General features: G+C 48.1%; 9 protein-coding genes across 9 annotated transcripts; 6 read left to right on the forward strand and 3 right to left on the reverse strand.

Moving 5' to 3' along the window:
• Window positions 1–524: 524 nt before the first annotated feature.
• Window positions 525–1,243, reverse strand: N7471_012258 (Ethanolamine utilization EutQ; the record flags this gene model as incomplete). Its single annotated transcript, XM_057284977.1, has 4 exons — window positions 525–644; window positions 717–791; window positions 860–1,085; window positions 1,236–1,243. 4 exons carry the CDS (start codon window positions 1,241–1,243, stop codon window positions 525–527), a joined length of 429 nt encoding a protein of 142 aa, XP_057131243.1.
• Window positions 1,244–1,861: 618 nt separating this feature from the next.
• On the reverse strand, window positions 1,862–3,074 carry lap1 (putative aminopeptidase; the record flags this gene model as incomplete). The annotated part of the gene is made up of 2 exons (XM_057284978.1): window positions 1,862–2,842; window positions 2,898–3,074. The coding sequence occupies 2 exons, from the start codon at window positions 3,072–3,074 to the stop codon at window positions 1,862–1,864; spliced, it is 1,158 nt and encodes a 385-aa protein (XP_057131244.1).
• Window positions 3,075–3,776: 702 nt separating this feature from the next.
• On the forward strand, window positions 3,777–5,038 carry N7471_012260 (uncharacterized protein; the record flags this gene model as incomplete). The annotated part of the gene is made up of 3 exons (XM_057284979.1): window positions 3,777–4,152; window positions 4,252–4,768; window positions 4,834–5,038. The coding sequence occupies 3 exons, from the start codon at window positions 3,777–3,779 to the stop codon at window positions 5,036–5,038; spliced, it is 1,098 nt and encodes a 365-aa protein (XP_057131245.1).
• Window positions 5,039–6,877: 1,839 nt separating this feature from the next.
• On the forward strand, window positions 6,878–8,041 carry N7471_012261 (uncharacterized protein; the record flags this gene model as incomplete). Its single annotated transcript, XM_057284980.1, has 1 exon — window positions 6,878–8,041. One exon carries the CDS (start codon window positions 6,878–6,880, stop codon window positions 8,039–8,041), a length of 1,164 nt encoding a protein of 387 aa, XP_057131246.1.
• A 2,983-nt stretch (window positions 8,042–11,024) lies between these two features.
• On the forward strand, window positions 11,025–13,922 carry N7471_012262 (double-stranded RNA binding motif domain-containing protein). Its single transcript, XM_057284981.1, has 4 exons — window positions 11,025–11,398; window positions 11,483–11,542; window positions 11,835–13,725; window positions 13,811–13,922. The coding sequence occupies exons 1-3, from the start codon at window positions 11,329–11,331 to the stop codon at window positions 12,065–12,067; spliced, it is 363 nt and encodes a 120-aa protein (XP_057131247.1). The 5' UTR covers window positions 11,025–11,328; the 3' UTR covers window positions 12,068–13,725; window positions 13,811–13,922.
• Window positions 13,923–14,646: 724 nt separating this feature from the next.
• Window positions 14,647–14,880, forward strand: N7471_012263 (uncharacterized protein; the record flags this gene model as incomplete). Its single annotated transcript, XM_057284982.1, has 1 exon — window positions 14,647–14,880. The coding sequence occupies one exon, from the start codon at window positions 14,647–14,649 to the stop codon at window positions 14,878–14,880; it is 234 nt and encodes a 77-aa protein (XP_057131248.1).
• A 403-nt stretch (window positions 14,881–15,283) lies between these two features.
• N7471_012264 (uncharacterized protein) lies at window positions 15,284–17,139 on the reverse strand (the record flags this gene model as incomplete). The annotated part of the gene is made up of 8 exons (XM_057284983.1): window positions 15,284–15,610; window positions 15,679–15,763; window positions 15,824–15,993; window positions 16,051–16,557; window positions 16,625–16,706; window positions 16,761–16,836; window positions 16,886–17,018; window positions 17,095–17,139. The coding sequence occupies 8 exons, from the start codon at window positions 17,137–17,139 to the stop codon at window positions 15,284–15,286; spliced, it is 1,425 nt and encodes a 474-aa protein (XP_057131249.1).
• A 716-nt stretch (window positions 17,140–17,855) lies between these two features.
• Window positions 17,856–19,675, forward strand: N7471_012265 (tRNA-ribosyltransferase family protein; the record flags this gene model as incomplete). Its single annotated transcript, XM_057284984.1, has 8 exons — window positions 17,856–18,005; window positions 18,075–18,325; window positions 18,392–18,475; window positions 18,535–18,855; window positions 18,910–18,967; window positions 19,018–19,095; window positions 19,146–19,333; window positions 19,385–19,675. The coding sequence occupies 8 exons, from the start codon at window positions 17,856–17,858 to the stop codon at window positions 19,575–19,577; spliced, it is 1,323 nt and encodes a 440-aa protein (XP_057131250.1). The 3' UTR covers window positions 19,578–19,675.
• Window positions 19,676–20,147: 472 nt separating this feature from the next.
• On the forward strand, window positions 20,148–21,158 carry N7471_012266 (thymidylate synthase; the record flags this gene model as incomplete). Its single annotated transcript, XM_057284985.1, has 1 exon — window positions 20,148–21,158. The coding sequence occupies one exon, from the start codon at window positions 20,148–20,150 to the stop codon at window positions 21,156–21,158; it is 1,011 nt and encodes a 336-aa protein (XP_057131251.1).
• Between the last annotated feature and the right edge of the window lie 176 nt (window positions 21,159–21,334).

The following is a 21,334-nucleotide window of genomic DNA, read 5'->3' on the forward strand; positions in this document are numbered from 1 at the left end:
AGATTTGCTTGACCGGATGTAGAAACGACAATTGGAAACGAGGAGTATGAAAACGGTTAAGTTTATTTTTTGGGATAGAGGGGCATCACGTGCGAAACACCGGTGAGTTTGTATCCCTACGTCATATCTGTATCTAGCCCTATATTGGATCTACAAGGCACAAAATTATATGGATGGCTTGATTATCACTTTCTTTTCCTACTAATCTCTCTTTACCATGCCGGATTTAAATATAAAGCATGGGGCTTTGTTTGGGAGATACTACATATAAATATCATGAATACATTGGGTTAATAGATCTTATTCTAGCACAGGCTATAAGTAAAGGAATCTGAGAATTATGGAATCATAAAATCTTGTTTATTCCAAAGGTATGTATTCTATATGAAAAGTGGGTAAATATCTGTTAGACCAGCATTCCTGCTAACTCTCTACAATATATGACAAGAAAATATGATCAAATGTTGAGATCACAAGTATCACGATCTGTATCCCAAATTCGATGAGTCCTTAAGAGCTTTTATCTAGACCAACTCCTTACAACTTAGCCTTGTCTTCCTCCCGACCTTTAAGGTTAGGGGGGGGGGGGATCGAATGGGTCGAGTAACGGCGTAGAAGGCAAGCCCTTGTGACTTAGTCGAGAACTAGACCGGGAAGAAATTAGAACTACTTCAGCCAATATATCGCGTACGAGATACGAGAGGGTCATGACAAACCTTGACCTTGGATCCAACATGGAAAAAGGCAAAATCTCCCTGGACTAGGTGGTGGGTGACCCCCGTAGCCTCGTCCTATTTGAAACCGGTTAATATAAACAAAAGCTTGAAGAACCAACTCAATATATATAGAGGGGACATACCAAAACATCGATCTGACCATTGAGAACATACTTCGTTTCCTCAAAATTGTAACTCGCGGGTCTTTCAGGTCCAGCCTCGATCTTATAGAACCCCGAAGTGAAGTGTGCAGGGGATTCAGTCTTGGTGCGGATGGAGTGGAAGTCGGCAGTGGTTGCGTTCTCGCCCTGAGGGAGGGGGATGAACTCGTGGCCGGCGCCTTTGATGACGGTAAGAGGAACGATGTTGCTGGACACTTTCCATGGTGAATTCCAGTATTAGCGACTCTGAATGACTTGCTCTGGAATTTATAGGGAATAACTCACTGTTGCTATACTTCCTTGATAAATAGAGATGGAATTGGGAAATATTCAGCGAGGTGTCTGCTAAATAGTGTACACAATCATTGTACTACGATATAACTCGGACGCATCTCCCGGGATATGGCGAGGATCCTGGGTGCTTTATCCTGATGAGGGGAAAATTGCCGGTGTTGCTCTGCCCTCATGAGGGGAACACTCGGGTATATTGCCCGGATGTGGAGAAACGTCGGATGGAGAGCCGTTATCCACTAAGACAATCTCAAAATTGATCAGAATCGCGGGCTATTTGCCACTTTGTGAGGAGGGTAAGGCCAAGAAAAGAAGAAGCAGCTAAGGAAAAAGAGAACCTAAGTTTCCTCCAGGGTTGTAGTTCTGGTGGGTACCCTGTATTTCGACTACAACATTGAATCCATATGTCCCCTAATCACATAGCCTGAGTGCTCGTGTTGGAGTGTAGTATGAGCCGCTACGACCCTCTTGTGCTTGAGTTAACGAGGTAAAAATAATGATTCTAGACTATTAGAATAGAAAGTTGAACAAGTCATAATCATTCAATTGAGAATATGTAGGGTATAAGCCCCTAAGACTGAAAAAAATAAAAACAACATCGGGTTGAACCTCAATGTACTCTTAACGAGGGAACCCAGCTCCGAGGTATATCCCAAAAAACGCCGAACCATCATGTAAACCAGCCAGACAAAATCAGAAGGGAGCAAAAGCCAGCTCGTAAGCAAAAGCCAAGCTCATCTTCGCATGCTGCAACATATGATCGAAGCTCAAATACTCGATCTTGTCCTCGGTAGTGTGAATCTTCTTATCGGAGTTCTCAAACTTAGACTCGATGACAAATGCCGAGGGGTATCCGTACCGACTAGCAGAAGCATGATCTGAGCATGCATAGCCACACTTTGTCTCGACGTAAGGCACATCACAATAGGTAGTGATAACCTCCTTAATGAACGCAGTAAGGCCCAGATCGACGTAGTCGATAATAACACCGACAGACTCCTTCTCGCCAGCGTCCAGAGTACCCTGAACATACCCAGTCATGTCTTGCTGAAGCATGGCCTTGACGTTCCGCTGGTTCTTCTTATAACTAGCATAAACAGCCTGCGATCCGAGTAAACCACCTTCCTCAGCAGAGTACCAGTGGAACTCGATGGTGTTGCGGGCCTTTCCGTGGGCGATAGTCTCCGACCGCAGCAGGGCGCGAAGAGCTTCGAGGATAGTAACTGTTCCACTTCCGTCGTCATCCGCGCCTGGAGCAGCCAGGATAGATGGCAGGAACAGGTTGATGCTATCCTGATGGGAACCGAGGACGACGGTGTTGTTCGTCTGGCCGGGAATGCGGGCGATAATGCTAAACTGGCCCCAGGGATGGGCGAAGCGCTCGACGGTTGCACCGTGGTCGCTGGCGCCAGACTCGCGCACTGCAGCAGTCACTTGGTCGAATAGCCAGGTTGCTGACTCAATTCCCGTTTGTGACTTGTAGTAGCGCGTGTAAAAGGACGTGAAGTGTTCCAGGTTGCTTCTCATGTTACTCTTGTCGAGGGTTTCGGTCAAGGGCAGAATCTCGTGTGAGTGCTCCATGGCCTCTGGGTAGTGGACGACCCGTGCGGTGTGGAGGGTTCCGTAGGAGCCTGATTGGTATTCATCGGTGACATCGATGAAGTTCACTCCGTCCTGGTGGGGCGCGTTAGTATGTCATGATTAGATTTCGAGTCAGAACTTGGCTTACCAGCTTGAGCGACCATTTTTCTTCTTCGGTTACCCATCGAGTTCGGTATGGGGCCAGTTCGATTAGAGACTTGGACTGAGAGGTTTGAACAATTGAGGGTGCAAGAGGTTGTTGCTCTGGGTTGACTATGACCATGGCAGTTGCCGTTGCGCTCAGCGCAAGAGTGAGGAACTTCATGATGAAAAATAAGGATAAGAAGAATAAGGGTCTAGAGAGGGAGTAAGGTTTCTTTTAAAAGCTCTGAGGAGGTATTGGGCACGCGCCCTGCGCCAAGCCATTTTTGGACCCCGCGCGCTAAAATACCGAGGCTCTGTATCATATTATTCTTAGAACGGACTTCCGGTATATCCGGTTTAGCGTTGAAATCTCTGACATGGAATATATCGGCTCGCAAGATCATGTTCGAGATACTCAAATTCAAAAGGCATCAGCACCTCAAAGCACCAAAGGCATAGACATGACTCGGCGAGTCTGGGGATTGAAGGTGGAGAATGGAGGAAAAGAAAACTCCACTATGACTGCGCCATGACTCACAGCCCTGCGGAGATAAGGCTCGTATAGAGCTGGTGAAGAATATAAGGATTGACTGCCTAGCTACTCCTTATACAGCCTTGAGCTAGTGTACATTATACGAAGTACAGCCTCGATATCTCCACACTCTGGCCCCGAGGGCCAATTCCCAATATTATCCCAAAATAGGAAAATAGGGCTAGGGCTATCAGGTACCCACCTCCCACCAATCAGCGTCCAGCGAGTTGTCCCGTGCAGACAACCTTGCGTATCATCCCTCCCAGGTCCTTATCTTGCCCATTCCTATCCCATCCTTATCCCTCTTCGTCCCTAGAACTGTTGCCTTCATTAGACCGCATTGAATACATTATGGCTATCCATCCACGCCTGCGCCCAGAAGGTTCGCAAGGGCACCTGTCGCCGCAACAAGCCCTAGCCATCTCCGCATGGACAGAGCAACATGCAGCAGCGTCCCTGCAGGACATGACCCTATCGGACTCAGCCCCTGCAGTGAGGACACCATCCACACCGACCCCGACGCGCTCGGGTATGCGCGGAGCCACCGTTTCGCTGTCGATACCTCTTGACGACGAAACGATCCCATCCCAACGAGTCAAGGTCGAGTCCCGCCCCCCAACAGTCAGCTTCCGACGTCGGGAGCCTCTGCGCCGGGATGGCCTCAAGACTCGGGAGGCTCTGCTCAAAGGCAAAGATGGCAGCCGTCGGAGACAGCGCTGGGAGAACGGTACGTTGTATATGCACTAGATAGATCGCGGTGAATGCCGACTTGTACCTTTTTGCCTTTGGCGCAGGTTTGGCAGGCAAATGCTGACCAGGCACCAAGATCGTCTGTTGCACAACCCCTGGGCGGAACCGCCGTCTTCAAAGGACTGGGATGTCCAACCTACCTATCCTCGGCATGACCCGATGCCTTATTATCTTGCGCCCCTGTGGGACGTTCACTATTCCCATGTGGCGGATCACCAGTCGGCTGTGAAGGCTGCCGAGAGAGCTAATGAGAAGCGTCACATTCCGAAGGAACTGAGGTCTAAGCTGAAGCACGCGCGTGCTGCGCATGGCATGCTCCGAGATCTGGAAGATGAAATCCGTACGTTTATTCAGAAATGGAATGAGAGGGAGGTTCTGCTTGAGAAAGAGGGGTTGCGGGATGCTCCCGAGAACTCGGCTAGTGACTCGGAAGATGAGATCGTCTTTGTCGGTCGTAATGGGCAGATGCACGACTCTCCCGAGCGGAAGGAGAGACTCCGCCTGCTTAGAGAGGAGATCAGCTCCCACAGCGAGCGGGATGGTGAGAAGATGGTGCTTGAGACTCTGTCTGATGATCGTGCCGCTGGATTCGGGTATGTTTTAAAGCCTTTTCTCCCGCCATGATAGCGAAATTATCCAGTCCGCTGACACTTCTCAGTCGCTGGTTGGTCCACTCCATCGCATCCTACTATGGATTGCACACTTGGTCTGTCACAGTAGAAGACCGACGAGAAGCCTATGTGGGCTTCCGACCCCCGGTCCAAGGAAGCCGTACTGGGCTCGTTTCCCACCCAGCTTGTCATTCAGAGACCTTGATCAAGCCCGGTGAGGAGCTTCCTCGGCCTCTCTATGCGCAGGTGTAGACTGCTGCATTCTTGTTTCTTCGCTTCTGTCTTCCAGATTGGACATATGTTTCGGTTGCCGTCCGGGGTCACGTTCACGGATATCGTAATCATCTCAACATGAACCCGGACGCGGTCTCTCGGCTACGGGTGGTCATATATAGATTTTATTGGACATATTTTCTCGGTCGTAATCCAGGCCAAGGGATATTTTCTCGTAGCACTGATGCAGTGTTGATCAATTGTCGATCGAACTATGGTTAGTGAGGACTATGAGTTCATCGTGTTGGTGTTTGTTCAATCAGATCGGAGTGAAGACTTCGAAAATCGTAGAACCCCCTTCGTTCTCGCGATTGTCGATAGGTCTAAGTCTGTGCGCTAAGACTAGCCGATCCTATGTCGTCATGCCAGGGCCTAAGACATGACCGTTAAGAAAATTAGATAGATCGTACGATCGGAAGAATTTTGGCGTCGCCTCTTTAATTGGTGGTCCAGGGCGAACTGCCTAGGAACAGGTCGGAACCTTCTTCAATATGGCATGATACTAGTAGAATACTAGTACAGTTATATATAATCTTACGTACAATAATATATACGTAGTCCTATCAAGTATCCATAGATACATGTATAAGTCGGCTATTACGTCTCCACCACACAACAATGGATCGGAACGGACCGTGGGGCCCACGGTTTCCAAGGTTCTCATGACGCCTGAGATATGCACATGTATAAAGGGATGCCTCTTCGAAACTTGATGTTCTGTACATATTACTCCCTACTCCGTATAATGTATAGCGTATAAGAATTCCTAAGTGCTTGGACCCTAGAGGGCCCGAGCCCTGACATAACAAAAAGCAACCATCTAAGTACCTATCTCTCTAGGTACGGAGTACGGAGTTCAGGGAATCTCGTGTCCAGACCAATTCGATGCAGGCCCCCGCAATCTCACTGGTTCTCTGTCGGGAAACAAAAAGCAAAAGGAAGGGCGAAGCCACGAATGAAGACGAGACACAGGGACCACCACACAGCACATAATGCGCAAGAGAGGACTTCTATCACCCCTTATAGGTAGAGTCCCTCATAGCCCAGGATGTGTGGCTGATTTTCTGTTTCATTTTTTCTCTTTCTCTTTTTCTTTTTCTTGTATTTCCATTTGTGGTACGGTCTGTGATAATTAGGTGCGGCAGTGTGGCTCTCGTAAATCTGTTGATTGTGTGTAGAACAAAGAGTCGGGTACCCAAAAATGACGAGTTGAACATTCTCTCCATCCCTCCCCCCCCCAAAATGTTCTAAATACTTCCCACATTGTGACAGTCCAGTTTTCCACATTCTCACTGACTTGATTTTTGACTTCTTATGTTCAAACTCCTTTTCTATTTGCTTTTTCCCCTCTCTTTCACATTCTCCCCAATTCCTCCCCCGATATTTTATTCTATATATTTTTTTCTTCTCAAACAGGAAATCCCCCACCCCTGCCCTTTTCCCTCTTTTCGCTCTCTCAATCATATGATCCTCTTTCTCGCTTTCACTTGTAATAACCCTGATAATAACCCTGGAGATATCACTCTAATGTCCCTTGTCACTGTTATTATTCCTCGGTGCCCCATGTTATGAGAATCTGACCCCTCCTTGGCTCGCGGAATCAACCGGACTATCTACAGGCCCAAACGCCGGGTGTGATCGCTTTTGCTCTGATATACCTTATTTGGTCAACCACACCACCTGCGGCTTACTTACGGCTGATCTTGATGTTACTTCTGGCTTTTATCCACTTCTTCTACCCTTCTTCGCCTATTTCACTGTAGATCAGTGGAACACATACATATACACACCTATAACTCAAACAACCTCACAACCACCATGGGCTCCTATAAATCCTGCCAAGCCGGCAGCTACAGCTCAACAGACAGCTCATCGTCAAAAAGCACGGCAGCAACAATCCACAGCGAACGAATAGCCCCCAAACCACACAAAAGCGACTGGGTCACCAATCCAGCCAACCAAAAACACACCTACAGATCCGAATCCAAAGCCGAAGTTAAGTACGAGTGCCGCGACCCACATCCTCACGCCTCAACCTCAACATACGCCTCAACAACATACTCCACAGCCGAGTTCGACCCAGAGCCCGAACCAATCGAGCCCACAAGCCCCCACGAAGGCCGCTACTGCGTAAATGAACGGCAAGAATTCTACCCACTAGACGCAATCCCCTCAACACCTTCCTCCTTTGCGCCACTATTCCCCTCCTCGCGGCGACTGCTCATCCGTCACGACGATGCAACCATCGACGGAAACATGAACTTGCGCGTCGATACGTCCGTCCACCTCCGTGACGGCTCGCAGCGCGACGTCATTCTCTTCCACCTGCGCATGTACGACCTCTTCTCGCGGAAGTTCTCGCTCCGGCGGTACTGCCGGGACTCGGGGCGCGAGGTGTGCCATTCTGCAAGGCGAGAGGTCGTACCTGCTCATGAGCGAAGGCCTGTGCTGCGCTCCTCGTGGAGTAATGTTTTTGCTGGGCTTAGGCCTGGTTCAGCCGGTGGTCATTGCCCGCCGAACGGGGAGCTTAAGAGGCAAGATTCAGGGCTTGGGGCTGACAGTGGACATGGACATGTTGCAGGAGAAGAGGTAGATAAGAGAACAACTGAGAAGGATGAGTTGGAGAAGGAAGGACAGGGCGCTTTGCCGATACTGGGTGAGTCGATTTTGCTCGAATTCTCGAATTATGCGCATGTCGAGCTGCGCCGCAAAGGCCCTGGCTCGACTAAGAAATATGAGTTTGAGTATTGGTCCACGAAGTACCAGTGGCGGAGGGAGGTCCGCAAAGAGGGTGATCTGCATGAAGTGTCTTATTTCTTGGTTGACACGCGCACTTCTAAGACTATTGCTCATTTGGTGCCGGATACGCTGGCGCCGCTGGAGGTTGTTGAGGAGGAGAGTAAGGGTGGTTGGGTGCCGCCTTCTTCATTGTGGATCAGTGACCCTGAAGTTTACAAAACGATGCCTGATGTTGCCGAGTAAGTTATCCTGAATCCCTGCCCTACCCCTCAACCACCTGGCTAGTTTTGCTTTCTGGTGCTAGCTCTGGCTCTGGCTCTGGCCTTGACCCTATTTGCTTTTTGTTTTGTTGTGTCTTTCCCCTCTTTTTGTCTCTCTTTTCTTTTTCTGTGGTTCGTATAAGGGGGTGCGTGGTTCGTGTACAATGCACCAACGCATGCACCATGTGCAATGCACAATACTACTCCTGCACAAAGTGATGATGAGGCATGAGGCTGATGAATCGGTTCGCTTTTTTTTTCAGTGTGATTGTCGCAACAGGGATAGTTGCGCTAGTTGACGACTGCATTCGTCGTCGCTGGCATCATGAGCGGCGTCCGTCTTGGATCCTGCCCGCTCAGCACTCGCTAGTAAAGAGCCTAGAGCGCATGGGCCCTCGGCGCCTGATCGGCCAAGTATTGCAGCGGAGAGGATCCGCCTAAGCGACACAGTTGCCCTCGGCTCCAAGACCAGACAATGATGGTTTATGATGAGATCAACTAGATGGATGAGTTGGTCCTGCATTAGTCGCGATATTTATGGCGCACAGGGGCTTGACGCTGCCTTTAATGAATTAATGATGTGAATGACGCGGGATATGAATGTTTTGTTATTGTTCTGGTTTAGCTTCTTCTTCTTCTTGTGGATGATTCCTGCCATGCCTCCAATTTTTTTTAATTTTTTTGCCTTTTCATCCTTCATCCTTTTTGCCTCATCTTTGTTGTTCATCGACACGAGTCATCTGGGTTTAACGGGACCCCGGGGACTCGAGCAGCCTAATTCCGGGCGATCCTCTAATACGGATCTGACAGGGAACCAAGCAGGCTTGCAGATTTGGGCGTTTTCCATTTTGATGAATTGGAGCCGAGCATGATAGCTTACAATTTCATCTCACATCCTTTCCAAAGGTTTATTGCTATGCTGGCGTTGCATACCACGTAGAGTCCACGGGTCTGACCGCCCAATGCTGAACCATGGTTCTATTTTTGAGCTAGAGCTAGTCTTACTGTACGAACCATGGTTCGAGACTCGAGCTAGATGCGTCGTTCTCTCTTGACCTATTGATCTTTGACCAAAAATGCATGTACACCCTACACACTCATCTATGACTTTCCTCAGAATGCAGGGTGAAAAATGAATAGACTAGCGTACCATATGAAGAAATGTCAGTACTATTGTTTGGGGCTCATGATCGATTGGTTCTGGATGAATCTTTTGGTTTTTAGCGCGAGTAACAGCCCAAAGAACACCCCTGGCCTTGCTGCCTTATGGAAATTCAAGAAATAGCCAATATGATACCCAGTATGTATTCTTAGTATGCTAGTATACTGGTCTACTACATCTACTACTGTAGGTACCAACTTTGTACGTGGTACTTATGTAGTCTACTGCGCAGCATACATGTATAGATGTACTTCAACAGATCAAGATTGGGTGCGGGGCAAGCCCCTCATTCATTTTCTTTTTCCAATATTTTAGACGCCCCATAATGTTATAATGTGCTGGCCTAGTCCCCTGTCGACCATCGGCTGTTTCTCTACGTGTTTCGTGCATACTCGATGTTAGCCGCATTACTGAGAACCATGGTTGAGGATATTGTCGACTCTGCATGAATGCCCAACACTTCTCTGCCAAAGCGAACACCCATTCGCTCCAACTAGGATATTCAAGTTGTCTCTGAACAATAACAAATGAACTGTCGATGAATTTCCTTGTATGGGGGTCTCTGCACATCAGGCGGTTAACCTGACGGGACTAGCCGACAACATGAAAATGAACCAGGGGGTTCTTGGCCGTATCTTTGTTCGAGATCTCTGCAACACACGGCCTCTTGAAGCCTTTCTGACGTTTCTCCGACGGAAATGCCTCCCATCTCGCCTCATTCCATCGCTTTGTCCTTTTTACCTCTCTTCATGTTGATCCTGGGCCCGACAGCAACTGTTCATGCAGGGCGGCCCGGTCTGTGGCTTTAGGGGTGCCCAGCACCTCCTTCCCAGTCAACAATGTGTGAAGGTCGACTTCTCCGAAGTAATCATGATATCATCCATCATGATGAGCTGGCAACGCTTTCCAATGCGGCCCAACTTGGGGGTTGAATCTACATTTCGGGCATCTTCCACATCCTCTAAGACCCGAAAAACAATTAAACAATCAAAGCTATGACACTGACGCTGTGGCCACGGGCTCCGCTTTTTGGGCAGAGTCACCCACAGCTCTCTCTACCCCTCATGCAGTCCCTCATGGTTGTTCCAGAAGCCCGCCGTTCCGCCGATACGGTTCAAGTCCATGCGCAAACTAATCTCGGGAGATTATAATGTTTTTGGTTTCTTTTTCCTTGCCCTAAGGTACTTGTGCTCAAGTGAGGCGAGAGAGTAAAAAAGAAAGAAAAAAAATGAAAAATCCAGAATGAAAATCGCATGCAAATCCAAAAGGAAAAAAAAACCAACGTGGGGTTCTCTGAGTTGTTCACTTTTTCCATCCAATCCGCGTCCAACCTTCTTCCGAAAAAGGTGTCATTTATTCTGGATCCTAGGAGCATTAGCCAATATCTCCCTATCTATCATAGAGCGGGAACTAACTTGGGAACATCCGGTTTGCCCCTCTTCCTTCCATAGCCCTTACGTGCTGTCTAGCGTTTCTTCAAGGGCTGTTTTTTGCTTAGTCGGCGTGCGCCGGGCCGTTCCAGGTTGCAGCCTCAAAATGATCCGCATACTCTTCGCCTACGTTCCTTGACTGGTGGATAAGGGAGGGGGGATTTGGCTGACGCTGTGCCATGTCCACATCGACATGCATAAGCCCCCTCCTATGTTAGGTTTGACAGTTAGGCTCCTGTTTGTTCCTAGGGGGGAAAATAAAATATTTTTAAAAAATGTAGAGGAAAAAAAGAAATACTAAAATAAAATAAAAAAACAGAGAAAAAAACCACGGGGTTTTCTTTCCTGGCCTTGAAGATATGGCCCACTGTTTATATGACTCCCCGCTCCCCATGTTGTCCTCGTTTTAAGGTCATTGAAAAATACATTTAAGAAGATCTCTAGAGATTCCAACCGGGTCCAATTGAGCTCATCTGGTTCTGTTCTTTCTTTTATATCTTCTTGTGGTTTCCCCTCGAAGTTTGCCTTCTTTTTTAACTTTTGATCTTCATCTTCAATTGGGTTATTAACAGACACTATCGTGGACTCATATCCTCCCCACCTTCAATCCCACTTCATACCACCTCAATTGCAAAGCTTGACAGCTCCCCCGCTATTCCATTTCTCTACGAAGCAACAATGTCGTACACTACCAGCCCCCAAGGGAATAGTGTTGGCAGTAGGCCCAGCTGGCAGGTCCAGCTCGAGGGTAAGCCATTGGAATGCGTGGTCAAGCCTCAGCGGTCCTAGATTCTCTCCCAGATGACAAGGATATTCGACTAACCATCTCCAGATTATTGCAAAGGCAACAAGCTGTCTCTTCCCGTCTTCAACATTGTCTCCGATCGGCGAGGTACTTACCCGATTTCCAATCCTCCTCCTCCTCCTCCCCCTCAGTCTCCATCCACCGTCTTCCCATGCTGCAGAACAAGATTATTTATTTCCCTCTCATTCCCTGGTCCAATACACATGCACACGGCGTGCCTTTATCCACCGCTATGTGTCTCGTGTGTGGGCATTGCAGAAAGGAGTGGAGTCTTGCAGAAAATGACAGAGAAAAACCCCCCCCCTTCACTTGTACACCGACTTTTAGTTTCCGAGCTTTTGGCAGCAGAAAGCTAATCACTTTTATCTCGGAATTGCAGGAGGTCGTACTGCTTGGTCCAGTACCGTCACCGTCACCGTCCAGGGCCAAGGCCAGAATATCGCCGCTCGTTACTGGTATGACGGTCAGTTTATCAACAATGCCAAAGAGGACGCCGCCGAGGTTGCCCTCAAGACCCTGAACCAGCAGCCCCGGGCTGCTACTGTCTATCAGGGTCAGCTGTTCCCGCAGGCAACGTCGGCCGGCTATGGTCGCGGAGCTGGCGGGTTCTGATCATCTTCTTTATTTCAAATATTTCCTAGTAGTCTTGGGTGGCATTCTCTTCACTTCTTGTGTTTTTATCAAATTTTTTGGTTCTTGATTCTGACGTTGATCCTGAACTCTGTTGTTTTTCATTTCTTGGTGTGGTGGATGCTTGTTCTGGTTTGTTTTCCACCTGTTGTGAAAGGCCCTCGGGGATCCACAAGTCCTACCCGATACAAAAACCCCATACCTTTGTTGTCGCGTTGCTCTCTCACTTGCGTTTTTGACTGCAGGAAAAAAAAAACATATCCCCTTCACCGCACTCCCCTCCCACCTCTTTCTCGTGTCGACACCTTTTTCTCCCCGAGTCTCGCTGATGCATGCACTATCCCTTCTCGACAACCACATCTTGCCGGTTTCTGCAAGTCCTGCCCACAATGGCTCACTACAATGCGGATTCCATGTCATGGGCTCTGGTGGGATGATTTTTGGCACCAGAAAGATGGACAAATAATTTAAAAAAAGAAAAATGCACCATGCACCATGCACCATGCACCATCCCTGCCCCGGATGACCACTTCCAAATGCAGGTCACTACCTTGTTTCGCCTTCGTGAAACATCAGCACCGGTCGTGACACACCACACCCGGGATACGGACCGCCCAGGTACATGATACTGTGTCTGGATGTTGTCAGGCCTCGTGTGATGCATCGTGAATCAGACTCCCTTTTGGCTCTTTTCAGCGCGCCCCCCACATACGTGTCTTCTGGGAGTGCATATACGTATGTCTTTGGAGAAGATCCCACATACGTTTTTTTTGGTGTCCAATTATTGTTTCTATCTCTCCCAATTTGGGTTCGTACGGGTCGCCTTTTGCATTTGATTTGTCTCTGCTCTTGCTGCGCTGTCTGCCTAAGGGCAAACCCGACTGCAAATCGGGCCAGATGCTTACTACCACTTGATGAGGCGAGGGGCTCGGGTCTCATGTATTGTCTCAAGTGACTGCTGCTTGTCCCTTCGAGAACATATGACTTGTCATGCTCGAGCGGGTTTGATGTCATATCTGGGACAATTCCCAATGGCTACTCCCTGCTACGCGGTTCAGATGGCAATTATATTTGCGGCATTGTCGATAAGTGCAAGGTGGCATTTGTAATAGATGCTACCCCCTGCTGCTTCGTCCCCCCTGGAGCTACGGACGAATGCGTGTGTCTGTGCCACCGCGGATGCAAGGCGACTTGTCCTAATCTCAAGCCCGATGCGACATCGCAAATGTGGCGATGGAAGCAATTTGGAACAAAAGGTCACAAGGAGGAGTTACAGGATTAAGACGGGACAGAATTTTTCATTTTCCGGCCATCTACTTGTCTAGAATTTGGATTTGGATTTTGTTTTACGATCCACCTGATTATTCGATACGTTTTGCTTTATTTTGTCTTTCCTGGTTCAGAACGGGTGTCTGCGCCTGACAGAGGGAGTTTCTTTGATATCTGTTGTCTCTTGTTAGTTTGTCTTTGGTTTTGGAAGTTCGGACATGGAACCGGACCAGGTTATCTATTACGTTGGTATCATATATGGATGGTATTGGACTTGGGACTGTAATGGTCGGGGTTTGGTTTCTATCAGATTGTTCTCTTTTGTTTCTTATTACACGATTACAGAATATCTATCGACAGGACTTTTATGGGTGAATTCTCTCTTTCCCTTGTTTTTTAACTAATGACGGGTATACTGACGGATCCATGGTCCATGACCACCACCGGCTGGAACAGACTCACCCCTTTCTAGAAAATGGTGTTGTACATGTTTACCCTCGTTTGAGGTACTGTTGATCATCGCGGGTTCTTCCCGCATTGGCCTCCCGCCCGAACTTACACATCTGCGGGTAGCACAGCGTTGGCCATGTGTCAAGCCAAACATTAATTCCCGATGCACAGCGGTCGAGTTGGGCAGCATTCCAAATGACCGACGATGTAAATGAATCAAATACGTTGTATTAAAAACAGATTATTAGTTTTAGCCACCTGGCGTTGAGAAGGATATATTTCTACAAAAGTACGTTGTAGACTCGACGTTGGATGTTGGTCAGTTACTTTGGACTGAACCATGGAACGCTGAACTCTAATAAATAATATCTTATTGTCTATTTTGACCAACTCATTGTAGGCCTCGGATGAACTCGAGGTGCTAGAAAATCATCTAAAGATAGATCTTCCAATTAATTAGGGCTAACATTATGTTCAGTGTATTGCCACCTAGGATTGTACATTATACAAACCCTCTGAAGAGTGATAGCCAAGACTCTTGCTTTATATGGTCGATTCGCCATATTTGTACGAAGTACTCAGCCCTTCTCGGGCGGTGGCTATGTCGATCGACTTATACGAGAGAGCAGGTAAAAATCAAGTTACTTAAGACGCTAAAGCTTTTCAATGCCAGGCAGAAACCAAAGATTTGGTGTTGGAACACTATATAATTAATTATTCCCTCGCCGTAGCCAACCCAACGACAAATCTACCTCAAACCAAGCACTTTCTAAAATATACGAGAAATCCAAAGCATCAAACTGCTATCTGCCCCATTTCAAACAGGCCCCTTCAACACGAATATGTGTTTTGGCTTATCGCGCAGAGAGGCATATGACTCTCCACCCCCGCGGCGCGCTTACTACGGCCATGACGCCTACAGCCAGTACACATACAACAAGGACTACAAAGCATCTAAAAATAAAAAGCAGCGTCGCGCACGTCGAAACGCTGCTACTATTGCTGGAGGTGGAGATGGCGGAGGTGGAGATGGTGGAGGTGGTGGAGGAGGAGATGGTGGCGGCGGGTGTTGCTAGATCCAGATGGTTGGGATGGGCCATTTTTATTGATTGAATAGCTGCGACTATTATTTACTGCATTATATATAGGGTTCATGCGGATCTGGACTATGATTTTAATTTGAAAATCTAGGCAAGGGGGCATTAGTTAGAGACTCAGCCGACATGTACAATACAGATCTTAACCTTGTACTTCACTCCGTGCATTATGTAGATAGTGGAGCCGAAGTTATCCATTTGCTGTTTGTACTCTATACAAATTATCGAGAATTCATAATTTGTCATTAAAATTAATTACTTCAGATATCCATCTATTTTATGACTCAGATGCATGCAGTTCCAAACATATACGACATGTACACCCGGCAGCTCGTAAACCGAATCCTATCGATTTTCACCACAATCTTCCAGCCCTACCAATCTAATACGCGAAACTCTTTCCATCTCTTGCCCCGTCTCCACGGCGATTGCGCCACCCATAGTAGAGCCTCAATAAAATACAGCCGGCTGTCACAAAGAAAAGCAATGCTGCATTTGTCCAATGGCCGGTTGGATATCCGATCTTGGCTTCGTCGCTTTTATAGATCCAGACGCCGACGATCTGGCCTGGGGCACCGAACGATACGTTGAGTGCAATTGCGAGTCCCGCACCGGCTGTTGAGCTGATATTGGAGGATAGCCAGCCTAGTAGAGGTGGGATGCAGGCGAAGGCGCCACTGGCCGCCACTATGAGGCATCCGTAGCGGCTCTGGGGTTTTGAGTTAATTGATGACGCTCATTAACTTGGTGCGCGCTTGGGATGATTGGATGACTTACTAGATATGCACTGGCGGGGAGAACTGCGGAGGCGAGGAAGCCAATTGCCCCGATGAAAGAGAATATGGCTGAATGGAGACCACGGCTGTAAATGAATGATATCAGGTTAGTGACTTGGTATACTTCAAGATAAAAGACAATTTACCTGTTGAAGTAGTCTGCAGACCAGGCCACGGCTATAGTCACGACATAGGCTACCGCGTACGGAGGCACGGTCATCAGCTGAGCACGGAGATTAGAGTATCCCAGGCCAGCGGTGATGGCAGGCGTAAAAAGAGAAAGACTCGAAAATGGCGTTGAGATGCCGAAGTATACCTTTTATCTCATTAATCTTCCAGAAATTGGCAAGAGAAAAAGGCACAGAAAACATACCGCATAATGAGCATACAATCTCCAATCCGTCAGCGTAGCCTTAGCATCCTCCCAAGACATAGCATGGGCAGAACCCTTAGATCCTTCCAAAATCAACCTCTGCGCAGCAAGCTCCTTCTCCTCGGCAGTAAGCCAATTAGCAGTCTCTGGGTAATCCGGCAACACGAACCAGACCAAAACGGCAGACGCGCACGATGGAGCACCCTCAATGATAAACAGCCACCTCCAAGCAGAAAGGCCATGAGCGCCATTCATATGGCCCACACCAAAGGCGATAGCACCACCAAATGCTCCAGCTAGTGTTGCCGAAGCGAGAATCAGGGCTACGCGGATCGATCGCTCGGAGTTGCGGTACCAGAATGTAAGGTAATATACGAAGCCAGGGAAGAGGCCAGCCTCCATCACGCCGAGGAGGAATCGGAGTCCTGTGACTTGGGCGTAGTTGTGGACGCCGCCGAGACCCATTGTTGTTGCGCCCCACGAGAGCATGAGGAAGGCGATCCAGCGCTGGTGTTTGTTAGTGGAATTGTAATAATTGGGAATAGATAATGTGTTTGGATTGGTTTAGACGCACACTTGGGCGGAGCTTCTTCAAGAAGTAGTTTGATGGGACTTCGAACAGTGCATAGGCGATCAGAAATACCATGAGTGCAATTCTTTTGTATGTCAGCGCTTTGGATTGTCGTGGTTAATCAATGAGTGCGACTCACGTGTACTGATACGACGTCATATGAGTCTCCGAGAGAAGATCATTGTGAGTATTCGAATTCAAAATTTTGGCATTGCCTAGATATTTAGCTTCAAGTCCATCCAACATGGGGGGCCGGAGACATACCGATGTTAGAGCGATCGAGATAGCAAAGCAAGTAAATTGCAGCGCACAAGGGAACGATACGTAGATCTTGTTTCCAGACCAAGGCCTTTTCGCGTGCTTTGAGAGCATCGTCGACAACATCGGGGCTGGCAATCTGCACTACTGTCAGTCCTTTTAGGCTCACCACAACACCAGTAGGTTCTATCACAAGGGGGAAGGGAAAAAGATACCTCTGAAGCTTGTTCAACATCTGGCATGTATTTTTCGGTTGCCATATTTACAAGACTTTGCCAAGCAAGCACACAAGAGTTGTGTCAGGAACAAGAAAATTAGAAAAGACAGTCTTTTTTTCGCTTTCTTTTCCCCCCTGTGTGAGTTAGCTTCCCCGGGATTTTGTCCCCCGCACTAGAGGGACTCGGCATTCCTCCGATGCCTCACCGGCATTGGGGTATTGGTGGTATCCGATTTCGGGACTACACCTGGAGTTTGAAGAGTTGATTTTCCGGGTTTAAAACGACGCTTCATACACATCTAGGGGGAAATTGATTACCGTCTCTTGTTTCCCCTGAATGGGGGCTTCCCCGGATCTCCACATCAAGATCTCAAGGACGTCTGGGATCGACGTCAAAAATAGTTAAGACAAGGAGCATTGATAGCGACAAGCAAGGCTATCGTTAACATTTCAAGTATTGAATAATCTTTTTGTAAGTATTCTGCAGGCTATGGGTTAATTTTGTCGGAGAGCAACATGATTCGCTGGCAATATTGAGAGACTCAACTAAGGCGAAATGAAAATATCTCCAACGTCGAGATCATAGAGCATCGAAGGGCTTCTCATACCAACAAGTTCAAAAATATCCAAATTATATATTTGCGTAGAGCGCGTGTTGTATAAAAGCAAAACTGAGCCTCATGATGCAAACCAGACAAACAGCTTATCAGATAAAAGTGTTCCTGATCGCATCGCAAACACTTAAACCACCCCTCCCCCATGCTATGCCACCGTGTGCTAGCCAAGCGCCTCGCTAAAATATCATATTCGACTCTATCCATATCAATCGCAACTATGTCGACTACCACCGCTCCCACCCGCAAATCGATGCCCTCCGCATTAACCTTTGATCGTCACGCCAAATGCTCGGTACGTCCTTGTGGCACGCCATTTAAAACCTACGTACCATATATCTGATGCGTGTTATGGTGCAAATAGACAACTAAGGCCCGCGCGAGTACCCTTCACCTGCCCCATGGTTCAGTGCCTCTGCCGATCTTCATGCCCGTCGCGACACAGGCATCTCTCAAGGGCCTAACATACGACCAGCTGCGAGAGACGGGATGCATGCTGTGTTTGAATAATACATATCACTTAGGTCTGAAGCCCGGTCAGGCGGTACTGGATGCAGTGGGCGGAGCGCATAAGTTACAAGGCTGGGATCGGAATCTCTTGACCGATAGTGGGGGGTGAGATATACTACCCTCCCCTCACACATTTATAGTATGTTACTAACCGGGTATGCTGTTACTCAGTTTCCAGATGGTGTCGCTTCTGCAGTTGGCGACTGTTACAGAGGAAGGAGTGCGATTCCTTAGCCCGCACGATGGCTCGCCAATGTAGGTGGCTTCGCTGTAAACCGTGTAGCTGAACATCCGAAATGCTGACTTTTTACCAGGTTACTGACTCCCGAACACTCCATTTCTCTCCAAAATTCTATCGGATCTGATATTATCATGCAATTAGACGATGTGATTGCGACCACTTCGCCAGATCATGCTCGCATCAAGGAGGCTACAGACCGCTCTGTGCGATGGCTAGATCGGTGCATTGAGGAGCATAAATATCCCGAGCGACAAAACCTCTTTTGTATCATCCAGGGTGGTCTGGATCTCGAATTGCGAAAGCAGTGCTGTGAAGAGATGGTAGCGCGAGATACTCCAGGAATCGCCATTGGAGGTCTATCTGGTGGTGAGGCGAAGGAGGAGTTCTGCAAAGTGTATGTGCCTCTACTTTCACCAAAAAGAAAGACGAATGAACTGACCAACCAAAGAGTGGATACATGCACTGATATTCTCCCGGAACATAAACCCAGATACGTCATGGGCGTGGTATGTCTTACTGGATCGGTTCTTCTGCCTTGGCTAATCACAAAAACCAGGGATACCCCGAGGATATTGTTGTAGCAGTGGCTCTCGGTGCAGATATGTTTGACTGTGTTTGGCCGACACGGACAGCGGTAAGACTCAACGAACCCTCCGGTTTGGTTCTTGCACTGACATCAACTAGCGCTTCGGCGATGCTATCGTCTCCTCTGGGACCCTGAAACTAAGCCATAAATCGTTCGCTGATGACTATGGTCCAGTTGAGGAGGGCTGTACCTGCACTTGCTGTCGTCCAACTAACCAAGGTGGCCTTGGGCTCACGCGAGCATACATGCATCACATCACAGCCAAAGAGACCGTCGGCGCTCATCTGTAAGTGTGGACTGGCCGCAATATCTTCTTTCGGTTCTAATACTTCTACAGTTTGACTATCCATAATGTCCATTACATGTTGACCATGATGGGCAAAATCCGACAGGCCATCATTGATGACCAATACCCGGCTTTCCTTCGCAAGTTCTTCTCCGATATCTATAGAGGCGATAAATCAAACTTCCCCGAGTGGGCTGTAGGTGCTCTGCGGGGAGTTGGAGTGGACTTGTTGGCAGATTCATGACCGCATGATCGCTAATTCTGATCAAATGCGAAGTGTCTTGAAGAAAGAAATGACGAGAGATTCACTTCATACCATAGAAAAGCGCGTGCATCCATTCCAGCGGTGTTAAGTTGACTGAACATAGAGTGCATCTTATCAAATATTTACTGAAAATAACACATGAGTACCCTAGTCTAGAACTATTATTATTGTTGTTATGACATATCTCCTAATTGGCGGGAAAATGTGTAGTGGTTTGTTGAAATTCGTCATGGGCTTCAAATGGGGTTCGTATGTCAGTATTCATGTTGATACTTTAGGGAAGAATACCAGTATTTTGCGTAAATATCGTGTACAAGTAAGGCAACGCATGTTGATCCATAACAGCGAACTAAAAGTTGATTGGATAATTTCCCTGAATAAGTTGGTTGGTGCATTATGCACTATAAAACACGAGGTCGACACGTGACTACGTGTCGCGTCGACGCGATCCACCGATCTCCAAGATCCCCTCCTCCATTGTCCACTTGTCTACCAACAAACATCAAGATATCGTCTGGTAGCCCATCTCTTACTAATTCATTCTACATCATGACTCAAGACCAAGTCGCCGCAGCCCCCGCGGCATCCTCGCCGCCACACGACCCCTCGCATGAAGAGCACCAATACCTCAACTTGATACGCACAATCCTTTCCGAAGGCGAGCATAGACCTGACCGCACCGGCACCGGCACGCAATCAATTTTTGCACCACCGCAATTACGGTTCTCTCTCTCGAAGCCGAACCCAGAAGGCGGCGAGCCACTACCCCTCTTGCCCCTCCTCACCACGAAGCGAGTCTTTCTACGCGCCGTGCTCGCCGAACTACTCTGGTTCATCTCTGGCTGCACCTCCTCCCTTCCACTCTCCGAAGCCGGGATTAAGATTTGGGACGGAAATGGAAGCCGCGAGTTTCTGGATAAATCCGGCCTCGGCCACCGCGAAGAAGGCGATCTAGGACCCGTGTATGGATTCCAGTGGCGGCACTTTGGCGCCGAGTATGTCGACGCCAAAACGGATTACACCGGCCAGGGTGTCGACCAGCTCAAAGATGTTGTGCACAAGCTCATCCATAACCCCTTCGATCGTCGCATCATCATGAGCGCGTGGAACCCGGCTGATCTGAAAAAGATGGCTCTGCCCCCGTGCCATATGTTCGCCCAGTTTTACGTCTCGTTCCCGCCTGGCATGAAGCTCGATGAAAAGACTGGCCGTCCATCGGAGAAGGGCACCTTGTCCTGCATGCTCTACCAGCGCTCTTGTGATATGGGTCTTGGTGTGCCCTTCAATATCGCGTCCTACGCTCTTCTCACTCATATCCTTGCACACGCCGCGGATCTTCATCCCGGAACTCTCATTCATACTATGGGTGATGCCCATGTCTATCTTGACCACATCGATGCGCTTAATGAGCAGCTTGCTCGGGAACCAACGGAGTTCCCCGAGCTGCGCATTAAGCGTGATGACCGGGGCAGCGCGGTCGTTGATGGTTGGAAGGAGGATGAGTTTGAGGTCATTGGATACAAGCCTCACAAGATCATTAAAATGAAGATGAGCGTTTGATTTATATAGATTTCTAGTTTCTGGTTTGCGGGCACCGTCCGAGTTACTATTTTATATGATACCAATTATTCTGTGATATATGCCACAGGACTACATTTTGAAATAAAAAATAGTAATGCATTCAACTCCGAGTCTACTTGTACAGCAAATCAACTCATGCATTGTTAAAGCAAAAC

This window comes from Penicillium samsonianum (assembly GCF_028829775.1).
Source record: "Penicillium samsonianum strain IBT 33392 chromosome Unknown utg000007l_segment0_segment0, whole genome shotgun sequence".
Taxonomy (NCBI): Eukaryota; Fungi; Ascomycota; class Eurotiomycetes; order Eurotiales; family Aspergillaceae; genus Penicillium; species Penicillium samsonianum.

Excerpts from the sequence above, each read along its gene's own strand:
- N7471_012262 (XM_057284981.1), top strand. The coding sequence starts at position 11,329 with ATGTCGTACACTACCAGCCCCCAAGGGAATAGTGTTGGCAGTAGGCCC. Across the intron at positions 11,399-11,482 it reads CTGGCAGGTCCAGCTCGAGG|ATTATTGCAAAGGCAACAAG; the intron begins GTAAGCCATTGG and ends AACCATCTCCAG. Across the intron at positions 11,543-11,834 it reads CATTGTCTCCGATCGGCGAG|GAGGTCGTACTGCTTGGTCC; the intron begins GTACTTACCCGA and ends TCGGAATTGCAG.